Source organism: Dama dama, chromosome 5, assembly GCF_033118175.1.
Source record: "Dama dama isolate Ldn47 chromosome 5, ASM3311817v1, whole genome shotgun sequence".
Lineage (NCBI taxonomy): Eukaryota > Metazoa > Chordata > Mammalia > Artiodactyla > Cervidae > Dama > Dama dama.
Window position 1 is genome coordinate 1,739,989 of NC_083685.1, and position 21,229 is coordinate 1,761,217.

Sequence of the window (21,229 nt, forward strand, 5' to 3'; positions counted from 1 at the left end):
GGGGCCGCCTGGGGGGAGGTTGGAGACGGGACTCGGAGGCCTTGGCAGCGCGGGCGCTGGGCCCCGGGGGGTGGGCTGCACCCCCGAGTCCCAGCGGCCCGAGACATGTCCCGGTGGCGGCCACCAGTGGGCGCACGGCCCCGGCGATTCGTCCGCCGGTTCCGAGAACCCGGAGACCTCCTCAGCTCGCTGGTGCGCGCCAGGCAGGCACTGAGGGGAAACCGAGCTCCGGGGGAGATGGGGTTGGGCAAGAGGCTGGAGAAAAACATGCTGGGCAGGACCAGGCCCCCGGGGGGCTTTCCAAGTGGAAATCCAGAGTGAGATCCAAGCTGCGATGCGCTCCAAGAAGCAGGCCCGGTTCTCCGGGATCAGTGAGCTGGAAGAGGTCCTCACTTCCGAGGGTCAGGGCTTGGACGGGCGCCCGGGGTTAGGGCGGCTCTGGGTGGGAGGGGGGCACCTGGAAACGCTGCCCCCAGCCTCCTCCACCGGGCAGCCCCTCCCGCAGGCCCTCTGCCTCTAACACAGAGTTGTAAGGTGGGACGGCAGGTGCTGGGAAAGCACCTGGGAGGTGGGCAGGGCAGAGGGGGGCCCAGTCTGACAGCCTGGTGAGCACCCCCCAAGGGCAGGGACACAGGAGGCAGGAAATCCTAGGGATTCCAAAGTGCCCTCAGGGAAGCGGGGCTTTGCTGGGAACCGGGGAGCAGCCATGGGGTCCTGGGAGCCCTGCATCCGAGAGGTCCCCCGCCCCTCAGGTCTGAGCCCTGGACCGCGGCGTCCCTGGGTTCCTCGGGGAATGGGATGGAGGCTGAACTGCTGGGGTGGGCACATCTCTCCTCTGCCCTCGTTTTAGCCCCAGAGGAGAGGCTATGGCTCCTTTGCAGGGGAGAAGACTGAGGCCTTGCTCCTGCGGAGGTGGGAGCTGGCCTGGAACCCCCTGAGCCCCAGCAGGCGGGCAGGGCACCCCCAGTTCCCCAGGCGCTGCAGGGCCCGGCTGAGGGGCCCCTGGGGTCCTGGCTTCCTGTCTTTCTCCTGCCCCTCACCTCCTGGAGAGGAAGAGGAGGTTCCACCCTGACCCTGGCCTCCCTGCGGGTGGGCTGGCCCTAGCCCAGGAATGCATTCTTGCTTCCTACTTGAGCAATGTCACTGTGATTTGGGGGTCCCTGGGGGCGGGAGGAGTCCACAGCCCTTCCCACCCTGCGAGGTGGCCCGCTGCCCCAGGACTCCCTCTGGCTCAGGCTGGCGGGGGCTCCAGATGGGGCTTGGCAGACTGTGTGACTGTGTGGAGTCTCTCTGCCTCAGTTTCTCTGCTGTGCCTGGAGGGGTAAAGAGACCAGGGGACAGCAAAGCTCAGTTGGAAGGAAGCCAGGGTACTTTGGGGGTGGGGGGCTGGAAGTCCAGCCCCCAGGCCCTGCACCCTCTGTGTCCTGATGAGCTGGTCAAGGGGGCACCGCAGGGTACCTGCTTTCCCAGCTGGGCACCCTGAGGCCTGGACGGGGCAGGGTGCGGGCTGGTGCCCCAGGGGAGGAGGCGCACTCAGTTCAGGAAGAGGGAGGCAAACACGCTGCCCCCAGGGGTGGTTAGAGACGCAGGTGCAAGGGAAGCCCCCTCCCTGTGGCCCAGTGGCATTTCCAGGACCGCAGGCCCCAGGGTGGACTGTCCGGTGCGCGCTGGGTGCAGGCCCCGTCCTCCTCCCCCACGCAGACGCCTCCCCTGAACAGATGTGGAAGCCGAGCCCCCTCCTGGTCAGCCCAGCCCCCCTCCTCAGCTTCGGCTGAGCTGGGACTTGAACTCGGGTCCTAAGTGACCCTGCCCGGGCCCCCCTGCAGCCCCAGGGTCCTCTGGATCTGGAGATGCTGAGGTGAGCGGCTGCTGGGGGGCAGGGACACGAATAGGAGCCAAGTTGGGGCTCTGTCCCGGCTCCCTGCCCCTCTGAGCCTGACCCAGTAGCGTCCCCTACTGTCCTGGCTTTGCTGGGAGCCAGGGGTCAGCCATGGGGTCCTGGGAGCCCTGCACACCAGCTCACCCCGGCAGCCAAGCTGGCGCCAAGTCCTCGCACGCACGGCCTACCCCCTGGGCGCTGGCAGGAGGGGCGGCAGGGGGAATGGCAGAAAGAGAGTTAACAGCAGCTGCTGACTTCTCTCTGGAAGGAAAAACTCCCCATAAACGCCCTGTTGCCTGGCATCTTGCCAGGGCCAAGATAGAGGCTAAAACTGGAAGTCCCGGCGGGTGGCCAGCTCTGCCTCTGCAGCGGACGCTTGAAGACGGAGCAGCCCCGTGGCCAGCCGTCCGTCCACACACCCACCGTCCACCCGGCTGCCTGCTGCTCATCTGGAAACCTCTGTCTGCCCACCCATCCGACTCTGTCTGTCTGTCTGATCCTCCTCCGTCCTGCCATCTGGCTGTCCGCCCACTTGTCTGTCTGTGGCCCCCGTCTGGTGGTCCACCTGCCCTGTTGCCTGTGAGTCCGTCAGCTCCGCTTGTCCGGTCAGCCTCCCACCTCCCTCTGCACCTCCCTGTCGGCTGGCTGCCTGCCCCCGTGCCTCCCCTCTCCCCTGGGCCGCAGCCATGGCCCAGGGCCACGGGGCCGCGGTCAGCCTGGTCCTGCTGGGGCTGGGGCTGGCACTGGCCATCATCGTGCCTGCCGTGGTCGTCTCCCGGCACCGTGTCCACTGCGGCCCCCAGGCCTTTGCCCACGCTGCGGTCGCTGCGGACTCCAAAACCTGCTCGGACATTGGGCGGTGAGTAAGAGGTGGGTGGGAGCTGGGTGGGCCTTGGCGCTGTCCCCTCCCGGAGACTGTGTGACTAGCGGCGAGAGTGTGGAGAAGACACGCGCGCGCGCTGGCATGTGGGGCCACGCGGGTTTGGGGGGAAGCAGCCCCAGGGCCCTTGCACAGACCCGGTAGCAGATGTGCATGGGGGCAGACAGGGTCTAGGGCAACCACGGTGCAGGCAGAGCGGAGGTGGCGTGTGAGACTGGTCCGAGCCGCAGGCCCGGGAGGTGCAGTGGGGAAACTGCCGCAGTGTCGCTGGTCTGGCCCTCGCTGACCCCGATGACGGACCTGGCGCCTTCAGGGAGGCCCTGACTGTTTTCCAAGGCTGGGTCTTCCCCGGGACATGGGTGAGGGGGATGCAGGCTGTGTGTGTGAGGACTGGCCGCCAGGGTGCAGTCAGTGATGCCTGAGAGCAGGCTCCCCGTGCTGGCCCTGGGAAACCCGCCTCCGAGGGCACCGTGTCCCCTCACAGCCACCCCTCTGCATGTCAGGGCCTGGAGCCAGGCCAGAGGCTGGCAGAGGGACTGATGCTCTCTGGGCGGGGCAAGGGGGACCCAGAGGGGTGCAGAGGGGACCCAGCCAGTGTTTCTCCACCGACCGGACCTTCTTCCAGGAAGCCCAGCCCATGGAGGCTTCGCACCAGGACTCCCCTCCTGGCCCTGCCCCTCTACCCAGCTGGGGCTGCAGGAGCCTGGTCTAGTACCTGCCTCCCTGCTGGCTCCATCTGCTTCCTGGAATGTCTGCCTCAAGGGCCATGATCAGGATCAGAAGCGCTTTGTGATCCAAAAGGGACAGTCCTGGACCTGAGGGGCACTGTGGCCGGGGCACTGCTGGGCAGAAGGCATCCGTGCCCCCTCCGTCCCATGGTCACCCCTCTTCCCAGCTTTCTCCCGCTTTCCTTCATTCCTTCCTCCCTTTGTCTGCTGTCTGGCACTGTCCCCTCCTGTCCTGGGCCCTCCCTCAGGGCTCCCTTGAGGATGACAGGGACAAGTCAGAGGGTAGGCTGCTTCATCTCTGGAGGGGGCTTCCAGGGGCCAGGAGGGGAACGACCCTCCCGCCAGAAGCGCTGCGCCCCCCTCACCCTGAAACCATATTTGCAAAGATGCAAACAAGTCAGGCCCTGCTGGCTCAGCAGTAAATCCGCCTGCAATACAGAAGACCTGGGTTCGATCCCTGGGTCGGGAAGATCCCCTGGAGGAGGAAATGGCAACCCACTCCAGTAATCTTGCCTGGAAAATCCCAAGGACAGAGGAGCCTGGAGGGCTACAGTCCATGGGGTCACAGTCGGACATGACGGAGTGACTAAACAAAAACAAGTCAGGGGGGCTTCCCTGGTGGTCCAGTGGCTAAGACTCTATGCTTCCAGTGCAGAGGTCAGGGTTCGATCCCTGGTCAGGGAACTAGATCCCACAGGCCACAACTAAGAGTTCACATGTCACAACTAAACAATGTTCTGCGTGTGCTGCAGCTAAGACCCAGCGCATAAATACATAGTTTAAAAAAGTCGGGACTTCAGCCTCAGAACCACTGATGAGGACGTGGCCCCAGGGGGTGGGGAGCTGCTATCATGGACCTCTGAGGGGAGGCCGAGGCTCACTGTGTGCCCCCAGTCTTTGCTGGGGGTCTCAGAGGGTTAAGGGTTGGGGGTCTGTGCTCTGCTGCTGCCGCTGGTGAGGAAGAGGATGTGGTTTCCTTCCCAACTGTTTTCTGTCCTCGTCAAGCTGTGATTCCACTTCCTGCTGTTGTTCTCAGAAGTCAGAGAGATGGGAAGGAGCCTGGAGCTGCCCCAGCTGCTGTGGAACAGGGGCGATTCCTCCAGCCACCCCCCCCCCTCCACTCTGCAGCGGTATCATCTGCCTCCCGTCCCTTTCTCCCCTCACCAGGTCTCCCTCCTTCTGCCCTGTGAGCCCTGGGTTCTCTGGGAGAACCTCTAGGGAGACTTGAGGGTCAGCGGTTATTCCTAGGCTTTGTGACCACTTGGAAATGCCACGCAGGGTCCCCAGGGGAGGCTTCATTGTTCCACTTCATGTCTGAGGAATCTAGGGAGGGTGGGGTCTTCCCAGGGTCCTCACCCTCCACCCAGGACCCCAGTGCCTGCCCAGCCCCTGAGCATCGATCATAAAGGCCAGAGCTTCACTGGCCCTTTGAGTTTGTTTCTGAATCCCAGTTCCCTTGTGAAGGGGTTGGGGGTGTGTCCCCAGTGAGATCAGGAAGGACATCTACCGGCTGGGCGTCCCCAGGGCTGCTGAGAGGGGCGGAGGCGGCTGGCCCAGGCCTGTTGACTGTGAGCCCCAGCCTCTGGGAGGACCAGGGAGGACAGCCGCAGGAGCACTTTGTAAACTGAGAAGCACCTTGCATGTGGCCAGGGGCAGTGTAAAGGATGTCGCAATTTGCAACCTGTAGAGTGCAGTGGGTCTGCGAGCCGCTGGACCTGGGGGCAACCTGGTGTGGTCTCTGAACTAAGCTGGGGTGTGGCAGCAGCCGGCAGGCCACCCAGCTGTGCCCGCTCCCCAGTGAAGGCTGGCAGAGCAAGCCCGAGGGGTGGGGAAGGCAGGGGCCGAGGAGCCTGACTGCTTACTCAGCGCCGGTCCCCCAGAGCCATCCTCCAGCAGCGCGGCTCGCCGGTGGATGCTGCCATCGCGGCTCTGGTTTGCACCGGGGTCGTCAACCCCCAGAGCATGGGCCTGGGTGGAGGGGTCATCTTCACTATCTACAACGCCACCACAGGTGAGTCCTCTCGGGACCCCCGTGGGGAGGATGGGCTCGGCCCCAGGTGCTAACAGGGAGGGGCTGGAAAAGCACCAGAGGGCGCGGCCGACCGGCCTGTCCGCCCCGCCCCTTCACGGCCCCGCCCCGCCCCTTACTGGGTCTCGCCACGCCCACCCTGGTGAGCCCTTCCGAGGGGTTAGCTCCGAGGCCCAGAGCCGGGCCCCGGCTGTCTGAGCGGGAACCTGGTGTGCAGTGAGGCCTGGCAGCCTCCGGGGCGCCCCTGACACCCCGAACGTCCTGCCCAACCCCAGGGAAGGTGGAAGTCATCAACGCTAGGGAGACGGTGCCCTCCAGCCCCATCCCGGCTCTGCTGGACCAGTGCGAGCAGGCCCAGCCTCTGGGCATAGGTGAGACCCTGGAGGGCCACCTCCCCCCACCCCTCCGGCCCACCCCACCAGGCCACTGGGTTAGAACCTCCCACCCCTAAGGGATAGTGCGCCTCATGGACCAGCTGAGACACCCTGGCACTGGGCGGCAGCAACTGGGGATGGGGGGCCCCCCCGTGGAGGTTCTAACCCCTGGGCTGGGGGCGTGTTCCTGGGGGAGGGCTCTCTCAGTGGGGAGGGGCGATCCAAGCAGCGACAACTTCAAAGGCCCCGGAGGGTTCGGTGGAGATCTGTGGAGATGGAGCTGGTGGGCGGGGGCGGGGCCGGTTTTCCTGAGCCCCAGGGGCCTGGTCATGGACTGTGTAGAAGTCCATAGGGGGTCAAGGGGGTTCCAGTGGAGAGGAGTGTGCTTCCACCTGGGCTACAGAAAGCTCGCTCGGGCTGCCATGGCTGGAAGGGGGCTAGGCGGCCAGGAGTGGGCTGATGGAGAGCCCCTGGGGCTGAGGGCACCCCGGGGGCAGGGGTTTGACACCCCGGACCGTGCAGGCGCGCAGTGGATCGGGGTGCCCGGGGAGCTCCGCGGCTACGCTGAGGCCCACCGCCGCCACGGCCGCCTGCCCTGGGCGCAGCTCTTCACGCCCACCATCGCGCTGCTCCGGGGGGACTTCCGCGTGCCCACCGTCCTCGCCAGCTTCCTGCACAGCCCCTTCCTGCGCCCCGCCCTTACGAAGTCGTCCCTGAGGTGCGCGCTGGTGGAGGCTCAGGGCCCCTCCTCAGCCCCTTCTCCAGCTGGAGGGTCTGCCCTGGAGGCGGGGTGGGGCGGGGGCCTTGGATGGCTAGCTCACAGCCATCCTGGTCTCAGCTCACAGACCTTCGCCTCCACGTGGTAGCACCTCATTGGAGGGCTCTGGCCAGAGGGAGTTTATGCTCACGTGATGGGGCTCCCGTGGCACAGATCTGGGCTTTGCACACCCCCTCAGCCCTCCTCCCCACTGTCCTGTCCTCTCCCCGACCCCCACCCCACGCCTGCACTCTCCCCTCCCTCCTTCCCCTCTGCCCTTCCCCCTCTCACGCTCTGGGCCCACCCAGGCTGCCCACTGACCAGTCCTCCAGGAGGGCAGGACCTCAGGCCCTGGGTGGACGCAGGCCTGGCAGGGGGTGTGGCCTCCCCGGGACCGGTGATGAGACATGAGGGGTGTCAGCCCCACCCAGTCCTGGAGAACCTGCCCCCCCCCACCCCACCCCCGTGTCCACCGCAGCCCCGCAGGACCGCGGACCAGGACTGCCTCCCATAGGGTCGGAAGTGTGGCCACCCTCCAGGACCCGGCCCCCCCTGAGGCCGCCCCCCACCCCCCAGGCAGCTCTTCTTCAATGGGACAGAACCCCTGAGGCTTCAGGACCCACTGCCGTGGCCTATGCTGGCCGCCACCCTGGAGACCGTGGCTGCAGAAGGCGCGGAGGCCCTCTACACAGGGCGGCTAGGCCAGCTGCTGCTGGAGGACATCGCCAAGGAAGGTCAGCAGGGAGGTCCCACTGCCCTGCTGGCCGGAGAGAGTGGGTTCTGGGCGCCAGGGCTGAGGGCGGCCCCAAGGGAGGGCCAGCGGTGCCCAGGCTTCAAGAGGCCGTTCCTGAATCCTGCCTGCTGCTGGGCTCAGGGACCCTGAGGTCAACACCCCTGAGGCGCAGGGCCCCGAGGGTTCGGGCCTCAACACTGAACGATCGGTGGTCACGGAGGGCTCCTGGCCTGGAGCTGGCCCCCCTCAGAGGCTAGCGCGCCTCCCCCATCTTCCCCTGCTTGGTCTCCACCCTGCCCATCTCCGGTCTGCCCACACATCCCCCAGTCCCGAGCCACTGCCCACAGACCCAGCATCACCACGCCGCCCCGGGGTCTGGAAGGCTACGGGTTGAGGGGAGCCCCGCTGTGTGCCTCTGTTTCCCTGTCTGTACATGGAGTTGTCCTCGCCTCGCCCAGGTAGCCAGCTGACCCTGCAGGACTTGGCATCCTTCCAGCCTGAGGTGGCGGACGCCCTGGCCATGCCCCTGGGGGACTATACGCTGTACTCGCCGCCGCCGCCTGCTGGGGGCGCCATTCTCAGCTTCATCCTCAACGTGCTCAAAGGTGAGGCTTCCCCCAGGAGTCCTGGGGCTGAGGGACGTGCCCAGGGGCGGTGTGCTCCAGAGTGGGCCTAGGGGGCGGCTAGGGCTCTGTGGGGGTGTCTGCCATCATCTTCCCATGGAGCTCCCCCCCACACCCTGGGGGACCCCGACCCGGGGCAGAGGAGCAGGTGGTGAGCTGCTCATCGGGTGTGTGCACCCAGGCCTGAGGCCCAGCCTACAGCCAGCCCACAGGGTGGTGGCGGGGGCCCCGGCCATGTCCAGGGCCAGGACTGCCCAATGCTGACTACATTCTCTGGGGCTGCCGTTAACAGATGATCACCAATCACCAAAACCTGCTGGCTTAGACCACAAGAAATTTATTCTCTCTTTTCTGGAGGCCAGAAAAGAAGTTCAGAATCAAGGTGTCAACAGGGCCACCTTCCCTCCAGGGCCGGTTGGCAGGGGGAGCATTTGTTTTCTGCCTCTTCCAGCTTCTGGCAGCTGCGTCCAGTCAGCATCTGTGGCCACACGGCCTCCCTGTCCTGCGTGTCTGTTTTACAAGGATGTCTTACATTTAGCGCCCACCGGATAACCCAGGATAAGCTGCTCCTCTCAAGAGCCTTCGCTTACTGACAGAATTGCCGCACAGGCAGACACTCTCCCGTGGGGGGCAGCCCTCAGAGGTCCTGGGGGCTATTAGGACACGGAGTCCAGACCCACTGCATGGCATGACCCCCAACTGCACCCACCCCCTCCCCCAGGGTTCAACTTTTCCGCCGAGTCGGTGGCCGGGCTGGAGGGGAGAGTGAACTTGTACCATCACCTCGTGGAGACGCTCAAGTTTGCTGGGGGGCAGAGGTGGCGGCTGTGGGACCCTCGAAGCCACCCAGAGGTCCAGGTGAGGTGTTCTGGGCTGGTGGGCAGCCCCCATACCCACCCCAGGGCTCAGGGTCAGGCCAGGGGGTGCCCTGCCCGCAGACCCTGAGTGCCTGGCAGGTGAGGCCAGAGGGAGGTGAGCATGGTTGGCTCTGGAACGGGAGGGCCTGGCAGTGTGACCAGGCAGTGTGACCTGGGGTTGGTCTGGGGACAGCAGGGAGTCAGGAGGGCCGTGGGGGCGCCCTCAGCGGCCCCTCCCGGCCGCTCACGGACCCCCTCACCTGTCCGCCCTCCACAGAACGCCTCCCGGGACCTGCTGGGGGAGGCCCTGGCCCAGCATATCCGCCAGCAGATGGACGCCCGGGGCGACCACCCGCTTGACCACTACAGCCTGGCCGGGGCCTGGACCCACAAGATGGGCACGGCCCACGTGTCTGTGCTGGGCGAGGATGGCAGCGCCGTGGCCGCCACCAGCACCATCAACACGCCGTGCGTGGGGCCTAGGGCTGTGGGGGCCCCGGGCGGGCGGGCAGGCCGCTCTCGGTTCCCTGGGCCTGGGGCCCCGCCCCCACTTGCTGTGTCCGCGGGGTGGGTGGGGGGCGGTACCTCTCCTCCTGTCAGAGGGGTCCTGCACCCGGGCATCTCTGGCTGAAGGCTGTTCACCCGGTGTCTCTGAGCGCAGATGGGGAAGGGGCTTCACACCAGAAGGGTGGTGCTGAGGGGGGTTGAGGCGGGGCCAGGGAGGCTCCGGGGCGGGGCAGAGAGGTTCCCTGGGGGCGGGGCCAGGGAGGTTCTCGGGGGCGGGGCCAGGGAGGCTCCGGGGCGGGGCAGAGAGGTTCCCTGGGGGCGGGGCCAGGGAGGTTCTCGGGGGCGGGGCCAGGGAGGCTCCGGGGCGGGGCAGAGAGGTTCCCTGGGGGCGGGGCCAGGGAGGTTCTCGGGGGCGGGGCCAAGGAGGCTCTGGGGGCGGGGCCAGGGAGGCTCCGGGGCGGGGCAGAGAGGTTCCCTGGGGGCGGGGCCAGGGAGGTTCTCGGGGGCGGGGCCAGGGAGGCTCTGGGGGCGGGACGGGGCGGGGCGGGGCCGGGGAGGGGAGCGCCGTCCCAGCGTGCTGGGGGCGGCCCCTGAAGCGAGGGGCTCCTGGACGGCTGTGGGAGTCAGGAGCCCACAGCCGGCGCCCAGCCCCGCCTCTGTCCGCAGCTTTGGAGCCATGGTGTACTCACCACGCACGGGCATCCTTCTCAACAACGAGCTTCTGGACCTGTGCTGGCGGCACTCACAAGGCTCCAGAGCCACTCCCCCGCCCGGTGAGCACAGGGCCCAACCGGCCCCGGGTGAGGGAAGGCGGGCCGTTCTGGCGCCGGTGGATCGTGGATCGTGCATTGGTAGACGGAGACGGAGCGGGCGGCCCTGGGGGGCTGGCTGGGAAGCGAGGCTGCCCTGACTCCTGTCCGGCCCCCAGTTCCAGGTGAGCGGCCCCCGTCGTCCATGGTCCCCTCCATCTTGGTCAGCGCAGCCGGGGGGTCGAAGCTGGTGATCGGCGGGGCTGGCGGGGAACTCATTATCTCTGCAGTGGCCCAAGTGAGTCTGGGGGCTCCCGGCTGGAACGCGCCCTCGCTGGGTGGCCCTGCTGTCCCCGGAGGGGTTGGGGAGGGTGACTGGAACCCCCCTGCCTCCCTCCCTGCGTCATCCTCTCCCCTGCAGGCCATCGTGAACAAGCTGTGGCTGGGCTTTGACCTGCAAGCCGCCATCAAGGCCCCCATCCTGCACGTGGACAGCAAGGGCCAGGTGGAGTTCGAGCCCAGCTTCAGCCAGGTGAGACAGACGCCTCCGAGCCTGCCTTCAGAGCCTGGGGGGTGGGGGCCTCAGCTCCTGTATGCCTTGGGCCAGGTCTCCACACATCTCCAGGGTCTCTGTGAAGGGCCACAGACAGGCAAGCGTGGGGACCAGATCGCCAGGCAGGGCACTCGGCCCCTCAGACACCAATGCCTGGTGGGCCCTGACGTCCCCAGTTCTGCAGACGCACCGTCTCAGACCTGAGCCATGAGGGCTGTGCTCAGAGCGCCTCACCCCCGAGGACCACTGGGACCTGGGGCCTGTGTCCTTGGACTCATGGGTCTTCAGAAGCCTTCAGTGATTCCTCCACCAGCAGGGCCCTGGGGAGTCTGACTGCCACGTCCCTGGCATCTGGGATCCCCCGTGTTCTCGGGCGGGTGGGTGTTGAGAGAGCAGGTCCCAAGCTGCCGATAGCATGGCACCAGGGCCATTCCTCCTGATGTTGAGTTGGGCTCTTCTTAAGCATGGAGGACCTGGCTTCAAAGGGCCCAGGCTCTGCCTTCTAGAGGCTTTGCTTTCCAGACCCTCAAAACCAAGTCCTCCATGGCCACCTACCTTCTCCACTGAAGACCTGGACTCCTCTGGGGTCACGCTGAGGCCCCTGGTGTCCTCAACCCAGGATAGAAGTGAGCCTGCATCTTGGCGTCCTTCCAGACGGGGCCACGTCCTCCCGTCATCCTCCCTGGAGCAGGACTTCTGCTCTGGGGCCTGTAGAGTGGGGGGCCACAGACTCCGTGTCCTGCAGACGAGGCTGTGTCCAACACCCCTCTGTCCTCACCCAGACCCGCGCCCCACTCCTGTCTGGGTTGGGGTCCTCAGCTCCCTGCCTGGGCCCTGTCCCCTCTGTGACCAGCCGGCCTCCTCTCCCCTCCAGGAGGTTCAGAAGGGGCTCCAGGACCGGGGCCAAGAGCAGAGCAAGAGGCCCTTCTTCCTGAACGTGGTCCAGGCCGTGTCCCAGGACGGGGCCTGCGTGCATGCCGCAGCGGACCCGCGGAAGGGCGGGGAGCCCTCGGGCTACTGAAAGGCTGGTCCCTCCCGATTTGGGGTCCTGCCCAGCATGCACCCGGCTGGCCTGGCCCGGGGGACCGAGCGCTCTGGCAGGATCTGGGCCCCTGGACCGGACGGTTGGTCTGGGGCTGCAAAGAGGTGGACAGCCAAGCAGATGGACGGCTGTGGGGGCCAAGTCCCCCCACCAGAGCCCCTGCCCTGGCCGCTCCAGGCCTCACCCAGGACTGTGCCCCTGCCCCCTGGAAACCCCGCCCCCCACCTGTGTATCCTTTGGTCTGAGATTAAAGAAGAGACTGCACCACGCCTGACTCAGAATCGAGGTGGAGAGGGCCACACACAGAGCTAGCAGTCTTCCACACACGCCACCATGGGGCCAGGGAGACCAAAGCCAGACTGGTTCTTGTCCAAGCCACCCCTGGACACTTGCTGAGGCTCCACACGTGGCTGCCTGGACTCCCTGCTGGGGGGAAGGCTGGGGTGTGGCTTGGGGCCACCTGGCCCTGGCTCCTGGGAGCCCGTGGCCGAGGCCCGTCCGGGAGCTTGTCCTCTGTCCTGGGAAAAGACTAGAAGACTAGAGACCTAAGCCCTCCCCAGCCTGCATCTCCAACCTGCTCTCACTCTCAGCACGGCTGACGTTTTGGGGGGAGTCATACTTTGGGGGGCTGTGCCCACACTGTAGGATGCAAGGCAGCGTCCCTGGCCTCCCCCAGCTAAATGAGCCCCCTGCCCCGGCCAGTCAGCAGTCACCCCCGAATGAGAACCGCTGCTCTGGACCCAGGAGCCCCTGGCCACTAGCACTCTGCTAGCTGCCAGGCAGGCTGGCCTCCCTTGGGGAGGGGTCTTGGTGGGCTGACCTGGGGGGAGGTCCTGCCCACACCCTGATTCCTGGCAGCATCGGGAACTCCAGTCTCAGCCCAAACATCCCCCAGGGGCGCTGGAGTCCAGTGGCTCGGGCTGGGGAGGGCGTTGGCTCCTGGCTCCGGGGGACAGAACGCAGCAGACAGAGGGGGCTCAAAACGCTGCTCACCTGTCCGCAGGGCCTCCCAGTGCCACCCACGTTCGCTGTGTCCCTGCACTCCGGACGCCCCCTGCCACCCCTGGGGGCTCAGTTACCCCCCGTGAGCCGGTGGGTTCCCTCCCCGGCCAGGCTCTAGCCCAGCTTTCTGGAACATCAGACTTACATGCCCACCCCACCCCCCGGCCGCCCACCCCCTGAGCACCTGGACCCTCAGGCACCTACCTCGGACTCAACACACAAACCAGAAGCCAGCTCTGAGGCAGCCAAACACTCTCCGGTGGCCTCCTTTCCCCACTCCGAGACGGTCACCCAGGCCTCCCCCTCCAGCTGCGTGGCCTGGCCTTAGTTCCGTCTTTATCCCTCTCTCTGCCTCCTGGCTGCTGCCACCACCTCGGTCTGCTCCCTACTCAAGACAGCCATGACCCTTCCAATGCATACCTGGTCCTGTGAGGAGGCCACACGGGGCCCTCCTTGGCCTGCGGGGCCCCTGGAGGAAACCCAGCCCCCACGCCCTGCTCATCCCACCTCGGGAGACTTGCTGGCCCCTGCCTGCCTCCCTCGTGGACCGCAAGCCACGCCGACCGGGGTGCGTTCCCAGCCCAGTTAGCAACTCCTACAGCTTCTTTAAACATCTCGTTAAACAGAGGCAGTCAAAGCCAAGACTGCTGTATCTTCAAAATAACATTCACGCATACAGATCAGTCCCCACAGAATATAGCGAGAGGTAAAAGGATTTGCCTGCCAGTGCAAGAGACGTGGGTTTGATTAGGAAGATCCCCTGGAGTAGGAAATGGCAATCCACTCAGGTATTCTTGCCTGGGAAATCCCATGGACAGAGGAGCCTGGCGGGCCACGGTCCGTGGGGTCACAAGGAGTCAGACATGACTGAGCACACACGCATGCGGGGCTCGGAGGAAAATTCATTGTGTTAGATAGTTACATTAAAATGATCAAAGCATCTCATGTAAGACGTTAGCAGAACAACAATCAGAACAGGAGGGAAAGCAAGAGGAAGAATTTAGGAACAACTGAAGCAGAAACTGAGAATCTGAAGTCAGAACAGATCTTGGAAAAAATATACAGCTATTAGCTAGCCAATCAGTAAAAATTAAGGAAGTATAAATACGCAAAGAATGAAATGAGAATGGGGAAATAACCTAAGCTATAGAGGAAGTTAAAAGTACTAGAAAAGATGACTCATTTTAATAAAAATAAATTTGGAAACTTGACAAAATAAACTCTCTAGGATAAATAGAGTGGTACTTAACATGTACTAAAAACATCTCTGTTTATCAGAAATTCAGATTCAATTGGGCAGGCTTACAGGTCCCAGAAGGAGCAAAGATCTAGGTGAGTCAACGATCGCATAGAAAAGCTGAGAACATTGCAGACAGTGACCTACCTCAAACGCCCTTCTGGAAAGTTTCCCAGTGTCCTGCCATTAGGACCAGAGGCTTCTCCTGCCAATTGTGTTCGGGAAGCTCAACACAAAGTCCTCAAAAAACAAAACACTCGCAAGGAGACTCTAAGCAACACATTCAAAAGGACAGCATGTCCCCGGCAGGCCCGCAGCAGGACGGCCGGGAACGTCTGTTAGGGCCTGGACTCCTCTCTCAGCAGAGGAGAAAAACCAGAGTCCTCTCCACGGAGAGGTGTCTGACAGAAGCCAACACTCATTCTGGATTAAGAAAAAAACAACCCGTGGACCTAACACCCAAACACTGGAAGAGACACACGGGTATTCCCTTCACATGAATAAATATCTCAAGACAACAACAAGGCCTGTTGGACACTGACCACGGTTAGGTGCAACTCTGTTGCTTTCCTTGTGTGAGTTCACGTGATTCTGAATGGAAGGGAGCCACGATGGCTCCATCTTACAATGAGCAAGTGCGCGCTCAGTCACGTCCGACTGTGCCACGCCGTGGTCCGTAGCCCGCCAGGCTCCTCTGTCCCCGCGGTTCTCCAGGCAAGAACCCTGGAGTGGGTTGCCGTTTCCTTCTCCAGGGGATCTTCCCGACCCAGGGATTGAACCTGAGTCTCCTGCAGCTCCTGAAACTGGCAAGCGGATTGTTTACCCCTCAGCCACCTGGGAAGTCCACACTGAGGATACTGAAGTCCCAGAGCTCCGAGGGTCCTGGAGAGCGCCAGAGGCGGAAACTGGGGAGGCAGACGGAGTAAAGGAGTCTTGACCCCCTGCCTCACACTACATACAGAAATTAATTTGGGATGAATCTTAGGCCTAAATGGGAAATCTAAAATAATTGCGGGGGTGGGGGGTGATGAACCTCAAGAGGAAGGGGATACATACAGAAACTTCTTATGGCTGATTCATGCTGTTGTATATAGCAGAAACCAACACAAAGTTGTAAAGCAATTAACCACCAGTGAAAAAGAAAAAGTTATAAAATAATTGCCTCAGTAACCGGTCCAGCATCACTAATTATAAAGACCTTCATTCCCTCACTAAATTGCATCCATGCTTTTGTGAAGCAAACAAACAAAAACTCAAGTAAACCAAGCCATCAGATTTTAAAACACATTGTAAACACACAGTAGGCTAAGAGAGCATCTGAATAAACCTCAGAAATCCGTCAACCACAAAGTCCGCAGAGAAATGCAAATATATATGGGAATTTTTGTCTCTGCTAAAAGAGCACTTCAAAGCAGTAGGGAAAAGATGAATTGTTAACAATCAGTATGAGGACAAGCGGGTAACCAGCTGGGAAAGCAGTAAAGCGGGCCCCCGGCTCTTTTCATTTATACCCAATTAAATTCCAGTTGGACCAAGATTTAAGAATAAACCCATTTAAAAATGAAACTGAAAAGAAAGAAGAAAAAAAAAAAAGAAAAGAAGAAAAAAAAGAAACCAAAATTAAAATTTTTCATTGAAAATGAAACTACCCCCCAAAACACCATACAGATATCGTAAGAAAATGGGAGAATATTCTATTTATGATCTTTGAGTAGGGAAGTCCTTTATTGGGCATGACATAAAATCAAGAAGTCATGTGTTGTTTTTTTTTTAAAAAGGACGCTGGGGAGGTTGGGATGGGCATGTACACACTGTTATGTTTGAAATGGATAACCTGAACGGACCTACTGTGCATCGCACAGAACTCTGCTCAATGCCATGCGGCAGTCTGATGGGAGGGGAACTGGGGGCAGAATGTATATATGTGTGTGTGTGTGTGTGTGTGTGTGTGTGTGTGTGTGTGTGTGTGGCTGAGTCCCTTCAGTGTTCCCCTGAAACTGTCACAGCAGTAATTGGCTATACCCCAATACAAAATAAAAAGTGTTTTTTGTGTTTTTTTTTTTTCAAAGAAAGGGTAAACTAGGACTTCCCTGGTGGTCCAGTAGTTAGGACTCTGGCCCTCTAACGCAGGGGGTGGGGTCTGATCCCTGGTCAGGAAACTCAGATCCCACACGCCGAGCAGCATGGCCAAAACTGTTTTCAAAAGAGAATAGATTTGAACACATAGAAATTTAAAATTTTGATGTGGCAAATATTTTAAAAGACCAATGACAACCTTGGGGAAAGATAGTTTCAATACATAGCATGATCTGAGCCTGGTTTCTTTAATATTTAAATACTTAAATATTTAATAGCAATGACCAAGAATCCATTAGAAAGACGCACAAGGATGTGACTCATGAGACCATGGGAAGAGAATTGCAGATGGTTATTTCAATGTATACAGTTGTTCAACCTCACTGATAAACGTGCCAATTAAAACAACAACGAAATCCCACAAAGCAAACAGCTGCAGCCCAAGGCTTCATCTTTGAATGCTTCCAAACACTGATGGAAAGGAAAAAAACCAGTGTTACACAAACTTCCCCAGAACAGAGAAACTATTGCCCAACTCTTAATGAGGTCAGCAGAATCCTGAGAACAAAACCTGACGAGGACATTTCATGAAGGAAAAGTACAGGGTGATTTCATTCATGCACAGAGATGAAAAATTCCTAAATGATATATGAATTCACCACTATCAATTTGGGTTTATTCTGGGAATGCGTGATCGGTTGAACATTACAAAATCAAGCAATTCTGGGAACTCCCTGGTGGTCCAGTGGTTAGGACTGCCAAAGGCCTGAGTTCAATCCCTGGCCTGGGAACTAAGATCCCACAAACCCGGCAACACGGCCAAACAAACAGAAACAAACACCCAAGCGATGCAATCCCCCGTGTTAACACGCTAACAGAATAAAGAGGCAGAAACCATTCACCCTCTCCACAAACGCAGAGAAGCATCTGATAACGCTCCCCAACTTCCACTGACGACAAAAACTTGCAGGAACTAGCAACAGAAGGAAACTTCCTGAATCTGGTAAGCCGCGGCTACGAAACCCTACTGGAAACGCCATACTTCACGGCGAAACGTAACAGCCTTCCTTTGGAGACCGAAGCCAACTTCTTCTGAGAAGGACACACGCACTTGCTGGCTTTCATTGTTTCCTTTCCACATGGAAAGAGAAGGCCGTGCCCAGGCAATCAGGTGAGAAAAACAAACAGAAGGTTTGAGGACTGGAGAGGAGGACATATAACCGTCTACATAAGTAGCTACTTAGCAGGAAAACGGACAGAAACCGAAGTGAAATGAGCAAGATCACTGGAAGCAAGGAAAATGCACAAAAATCAATGCTATCTCTATATATCCCTCACAAATAGAAAACATTTCTTTTTGGACTGAAATCACTCGTGATAGCATTTTGAAAAATCCAAGCCTAGAAGTAAAACAGACAGGTATTCAAGACCCCTACGTTGAGCAACGCTGCAAACTATAACTGAAGGATTTGAAGAAGACTTGAATAAATGGAAGGTTATACTATGTTTATGGACTAAAAGAGTTAGCACGGTGAAAAGACCAATTCTACCCACATCCACCCATAACTCCGATGCAATTCTAATAAAAATCCTCACTTTTTTTTTTTTTTTTTTTTGGTCTGTTTGTGGGTTTTGTGTGTGTGTGTGTGTGTGTGTGTAAATTGGTGAGCTGATCCTAAAATTCATGTGGAAACACCAAGGACGAGGACAAGCCCAGGCAGTCTTAAGTGAAAGTGAAAGTCACTCAGTCGTGTCTGACTCTTTGTGACCCCCTGGACTATTCAATCCATGGAATTCTCCAGGTCAGAATATGGGAGTGGGTAGTCTTTCCCTTCTCCAGGGGGTCTTCCCAACCCAGGGATCAAACCCAGGTCTCCCGCATTGCAGACAGTCTTAAGGGAGAGCATAACAGAGGACTCACATGACCAGATGCCGGGAGCAAGCTAGGGTAAGTAAGGCGATCTGGTGCTGGTACAGTAATAAACTGGATAACGGGGCAGGACAGTCACCTGACCTCTGACAGAGAAGACACGGCAGTGCAATGGGGAAGGGGCTGTGTTTCAAAGGACAGTGCCAAGTCCATCAGAGACCCACGTGAAACGTGTATCCTAACCTGCTTCACACAACGCACAGACATCACTCCAGATGGGTCTCATCACAAAACCGGACACAATAACACCTTTATAGGAAACCCCAAAGCAGCTCGGCGACGTGGGAGAAGGCAAACAGGATGCAAAAAGTACCAAATGGAAAAGAAAAAAACAAAACCCTGAAGAACTCACAAAGAACAGCAGCATTCTGAAGAAACAAAACACTGAGCGTGGCTCAAGCTCCACCACCTGTGGACTGAGTGTTAAGGAAATTCTTCTGTTTGAGTTTTAAGATTTTTAATTGTAGTAAAACACAAGTGGGGCTTCCCTGGTGGCTCAGTGGTAAAGAATCTGCCTGCCAATGCAGGAGACCAGGGCTTCCATCCCCCGGTCAGGGAAGACCCCCTGGAGAGGAAATGGCAACCCACTCCAGTACTCTTGCCTGGAGAACCCCATGCACAGAGGAGCCTGGTGGGCTACAGTCCATGGGGGTCACGAAAGAGTCGGACACGACTGAGCGACTAAAGAGCAGCAGCAGAATACAAAGGACAGAAAGTCGACCGTCTTCACCATTTCTCAGGGTGCAGCTCAGAGGCACCCAGTACCTTCGCCCTGTTGCACAAACATCACCACCCATCTTGACGGTTTTGTTCTTCCCAAACTGAAACCCTCCAGCTCTGGGGAGTCCCCTGGTAGTCTAGCGGCTAGCATTCGGTGCTTTCACTGCTGGGGCCCGGGTTGGCAACTGGCCAAAAACAACAGCTCCCTATTTTCTCTCCCCAGCCCCTGGCGATCTCTATTCCACCCTCTGTCTCTACGAACTTGCCCCGGGGCCCTCGTGTAGGTGGAATCTCACAGTAGTTGTCTGGCTATTTCACTCAGCACCATAGCCTCAAGGTTCATCTATACTGTAGCAGGTGCCAGACTTTCCTTCCTTTTTATGACCCAGCGGTACCCTGTTGTATACAGACGTGCCACATGTGTTCACCCATCCATCTGCTGATGGACCCTTAAGTTGCCTCCACCTTCTGGCTGTCGTGAATAACTCTGCTGCTACGAACACTGGAGGATCCAACTGAATGATGTAAAACCTTATGCGCACAGTATTTGTCTTCAACACTGGTGACAAATGTGAGGTCATCTTTTTCGAATTTCTGGGCCTGGTGCATAGTTCACAGGACCAACTGCTGCAACACACAGACCCAAAATGTGCCATGGCTTACTGACCGGGAAGTTTATTTTTTGTTCCCAGCGCAGGACTGGATGCATTGAACAGGTGGGGGCAGGGGCCCCTTCCACACGCTGCGCACCCAGGCTGGCACAGCTTCCAGTCCGTGGGAGCAGGGGGAAGGGCGGGTGGAGGGGGTTCCCTGTGGAGGCGTTGAGGCCCAGCCTGGAAAGTTCCCTACCCGCTTCTGCTGGCAGGCAGTGACAGGACTGCTCCACGGGCAAGGGGAGCTGCAGGTTGCTGAGCCCCAACTCAGATAAACGGCTTCCGTCCTCTCCCTGGAGGCAGACACCCCCAGCAAGCGCCACCTGCTCCCACAGAGCAGGGCCTGGTCCCCCATCCTCCCGGGCAGGACAGACCATGGGGACGGGGGTCTCCCAGCAAGGGCCTGGCCTGGAGTGGGCACTGGGTCACCTGGGGCTCTGTGCGAGGAAGCAGCCTGCCCGAGGGGTCCCTCCCCTGACATCAGCCAACAGGAGACCCGAGGTGAAGGCTGGAGGGGATGTGAGTGCTCCTTCCTCGGAGGCTGGGGGTGTTAGGGGCCTTTGCTGCGGAGGCCCAGGCCCCCCAAGTGGCTCTGTGGCCTCCTCCCCTCCCCCCGCACCGTGCCCCTCACCCAGGGGGCCTCTTATCAGACTCCCCGGCTTCCCCCTCACCCATGAGAGCGAGCCCCCCCTGCATTACTGCCCCCCAGACCCCAAGCAGGGACAGCGGACTGGGCCCTGGGGCTTTCGTCCCCTGGGCCTGCGGTTTGGAGAGGACACCCCTCTGAGGCCAGGGTCCCCGCCGCTGACGTTCCCAGGGGCTCTGCACCCAGCCCTGGGATGCGCAGCCTCACACAGGCCTGGCCGCACCCCAGACTCCCTCGGGGCCCTGGGAAAACCTCTGCCAGGTGTTGGGGCTTCCCAGCCTGGTCGGCCCCTGGCACTGGGAAAGCCTGACGTCTGGGGCCAGAGCCACAAAGGATCCCTTCTCCTGCCTGGGGTGGGGGTGGGGGAGGCTCCAGGGCCCAGAGGGACAGGGGTGGTGGGGGAGCCAGGAGGAGGCCAGGTTCCCTCTCGGGCCTCAGCTGCTGCCCGCACGTTGCTCACCCACAAGTGCCCAGCCTGGCCCTGCCAGGGAGGCGTGGGGCTCGGGCTGGTGGGAGGCCGGCCCTACCTGACCTCATCCCCAAGGAGGAAAGTACCTGCCCAGGGGCCAAAGGGTGCACTCAGCCCCCCTGTCCTGAGCTGGAAGCCCAGAGGTGGGGAGGTGCCCGGTGGGGTCTGGAAGGACACGCACTGACTGGGCACCACCCCCGGTACCCTCACACCTTCTCTCTGTTTCCACCGTGCGCAGCGCCCTAGGACTCCCGGCAGGGGGGATCTGCTGCCCGGCCCCCTCCCTGCGCGGGCCTCTGCCCAGGAGCCTCTGCCAAAGGCCAAGGCTGAGGAGGTAGGGAGGTCAGTGCGCACTGGACCTTGGGTAACGTGTACAACTTCCGAGACTGGTGACTCTAGGCGTCCCCCAGCCCAGGGGCCTGCAGGAGCCTTGGCCGAGGCGGTGACCACAAGTCTGCTGGTGCACTTGCCGGGCCCTCCCTGGGCACCTCCGCGATTCTTACCCTCTGCTGCCCCCATGTGGCCACTCTCAGCACGGCCGTGAGAAGGCTTTGCTCAGGGCCCCCCACTCAGGGCCTCCCACCCCCGGCCCCAGGGCTCCAGGCTGCCTCCCCGGCCCCCGCCTTGCTCCTCTCAGGCACAGCCGCCAGCCCCGGGTAGCAGGCACCCACCTCCAACCCACATGCCCCGGCGCTTCCCCGTCTGAGACCTCTGATGGAAAGCCGGCACCATCCTACCCAGGCCCCCCGGAGCCCCCATCCAGCACCCTCAGGAGAGGCCTGGGC

The 21,229-nt window shown here is 60.7% G+C and overlaps 1 protein-coding gene and 1 long non-coding RNA gene across 3 annotated transcripts; one reads left to right on the top strand and one right to left on the bottom strand.

Moving 5' to 3' along the window:
- Nucleotides 1-69: 69 nt before the first annotated feature.
- On the top strand, nt 70-11,938 carry GGT5 (gamma-glutamyltransferase 5). Of its 2 annotated transcripts, none has more exons than XM_061141432.1 (12): nt 70-2,738; nt 5,368-5,498; nt 5,792-5,887; nt 6,413-6,608; nt 7,224-7,381; nt 7,839-7,985; nt 8,725-8,861; nt 9,138-9,328; nt 10,034-10,140; nt 10,296-10,414; nt 10,538-10,648; nt 11,192-11,314. In XM_061141432.1, the coding sequence occupies exons 1-12, from the start codon at nt 2,566-2,568 to the stop codon at nt 11,234-11,236; spliced, it is 1,611 nt and encodes a 536-aa protein (XP_060997415.1). In that variant the 5' UTR covers nt 70-2,565; the 3' UTR covers nt 11,237-11,314. The 2 variants fall into 2 exon arrangements, with proteins under 2 accessions (XP_060997415.1, XP_060997414.1); XM_061141431.1 differs by lacking the exon at nt 11,192-11,314 and adding an exon at nt 11,544-11,938 and having other exon boundaries at nt 73-2,738.
- Nucleotides 10,616-14,091, bottom strand: LOC133056275 (uncharacterized). Its single transcript, XR_009692780.1, has 3 exons — nt 12,918-14,091; nt 11,225-11,377; nt 10,616-10,746 (listed from the first exon to the last, which is right to left on the bottom strand). It is a non-coding gene; the product is annotated as an uncharacterized LOC133056275 (long non-coding RNA).
- Between the last annotated feature and the right edge of the window lie 7,138 nt (nt 14,092-21,229).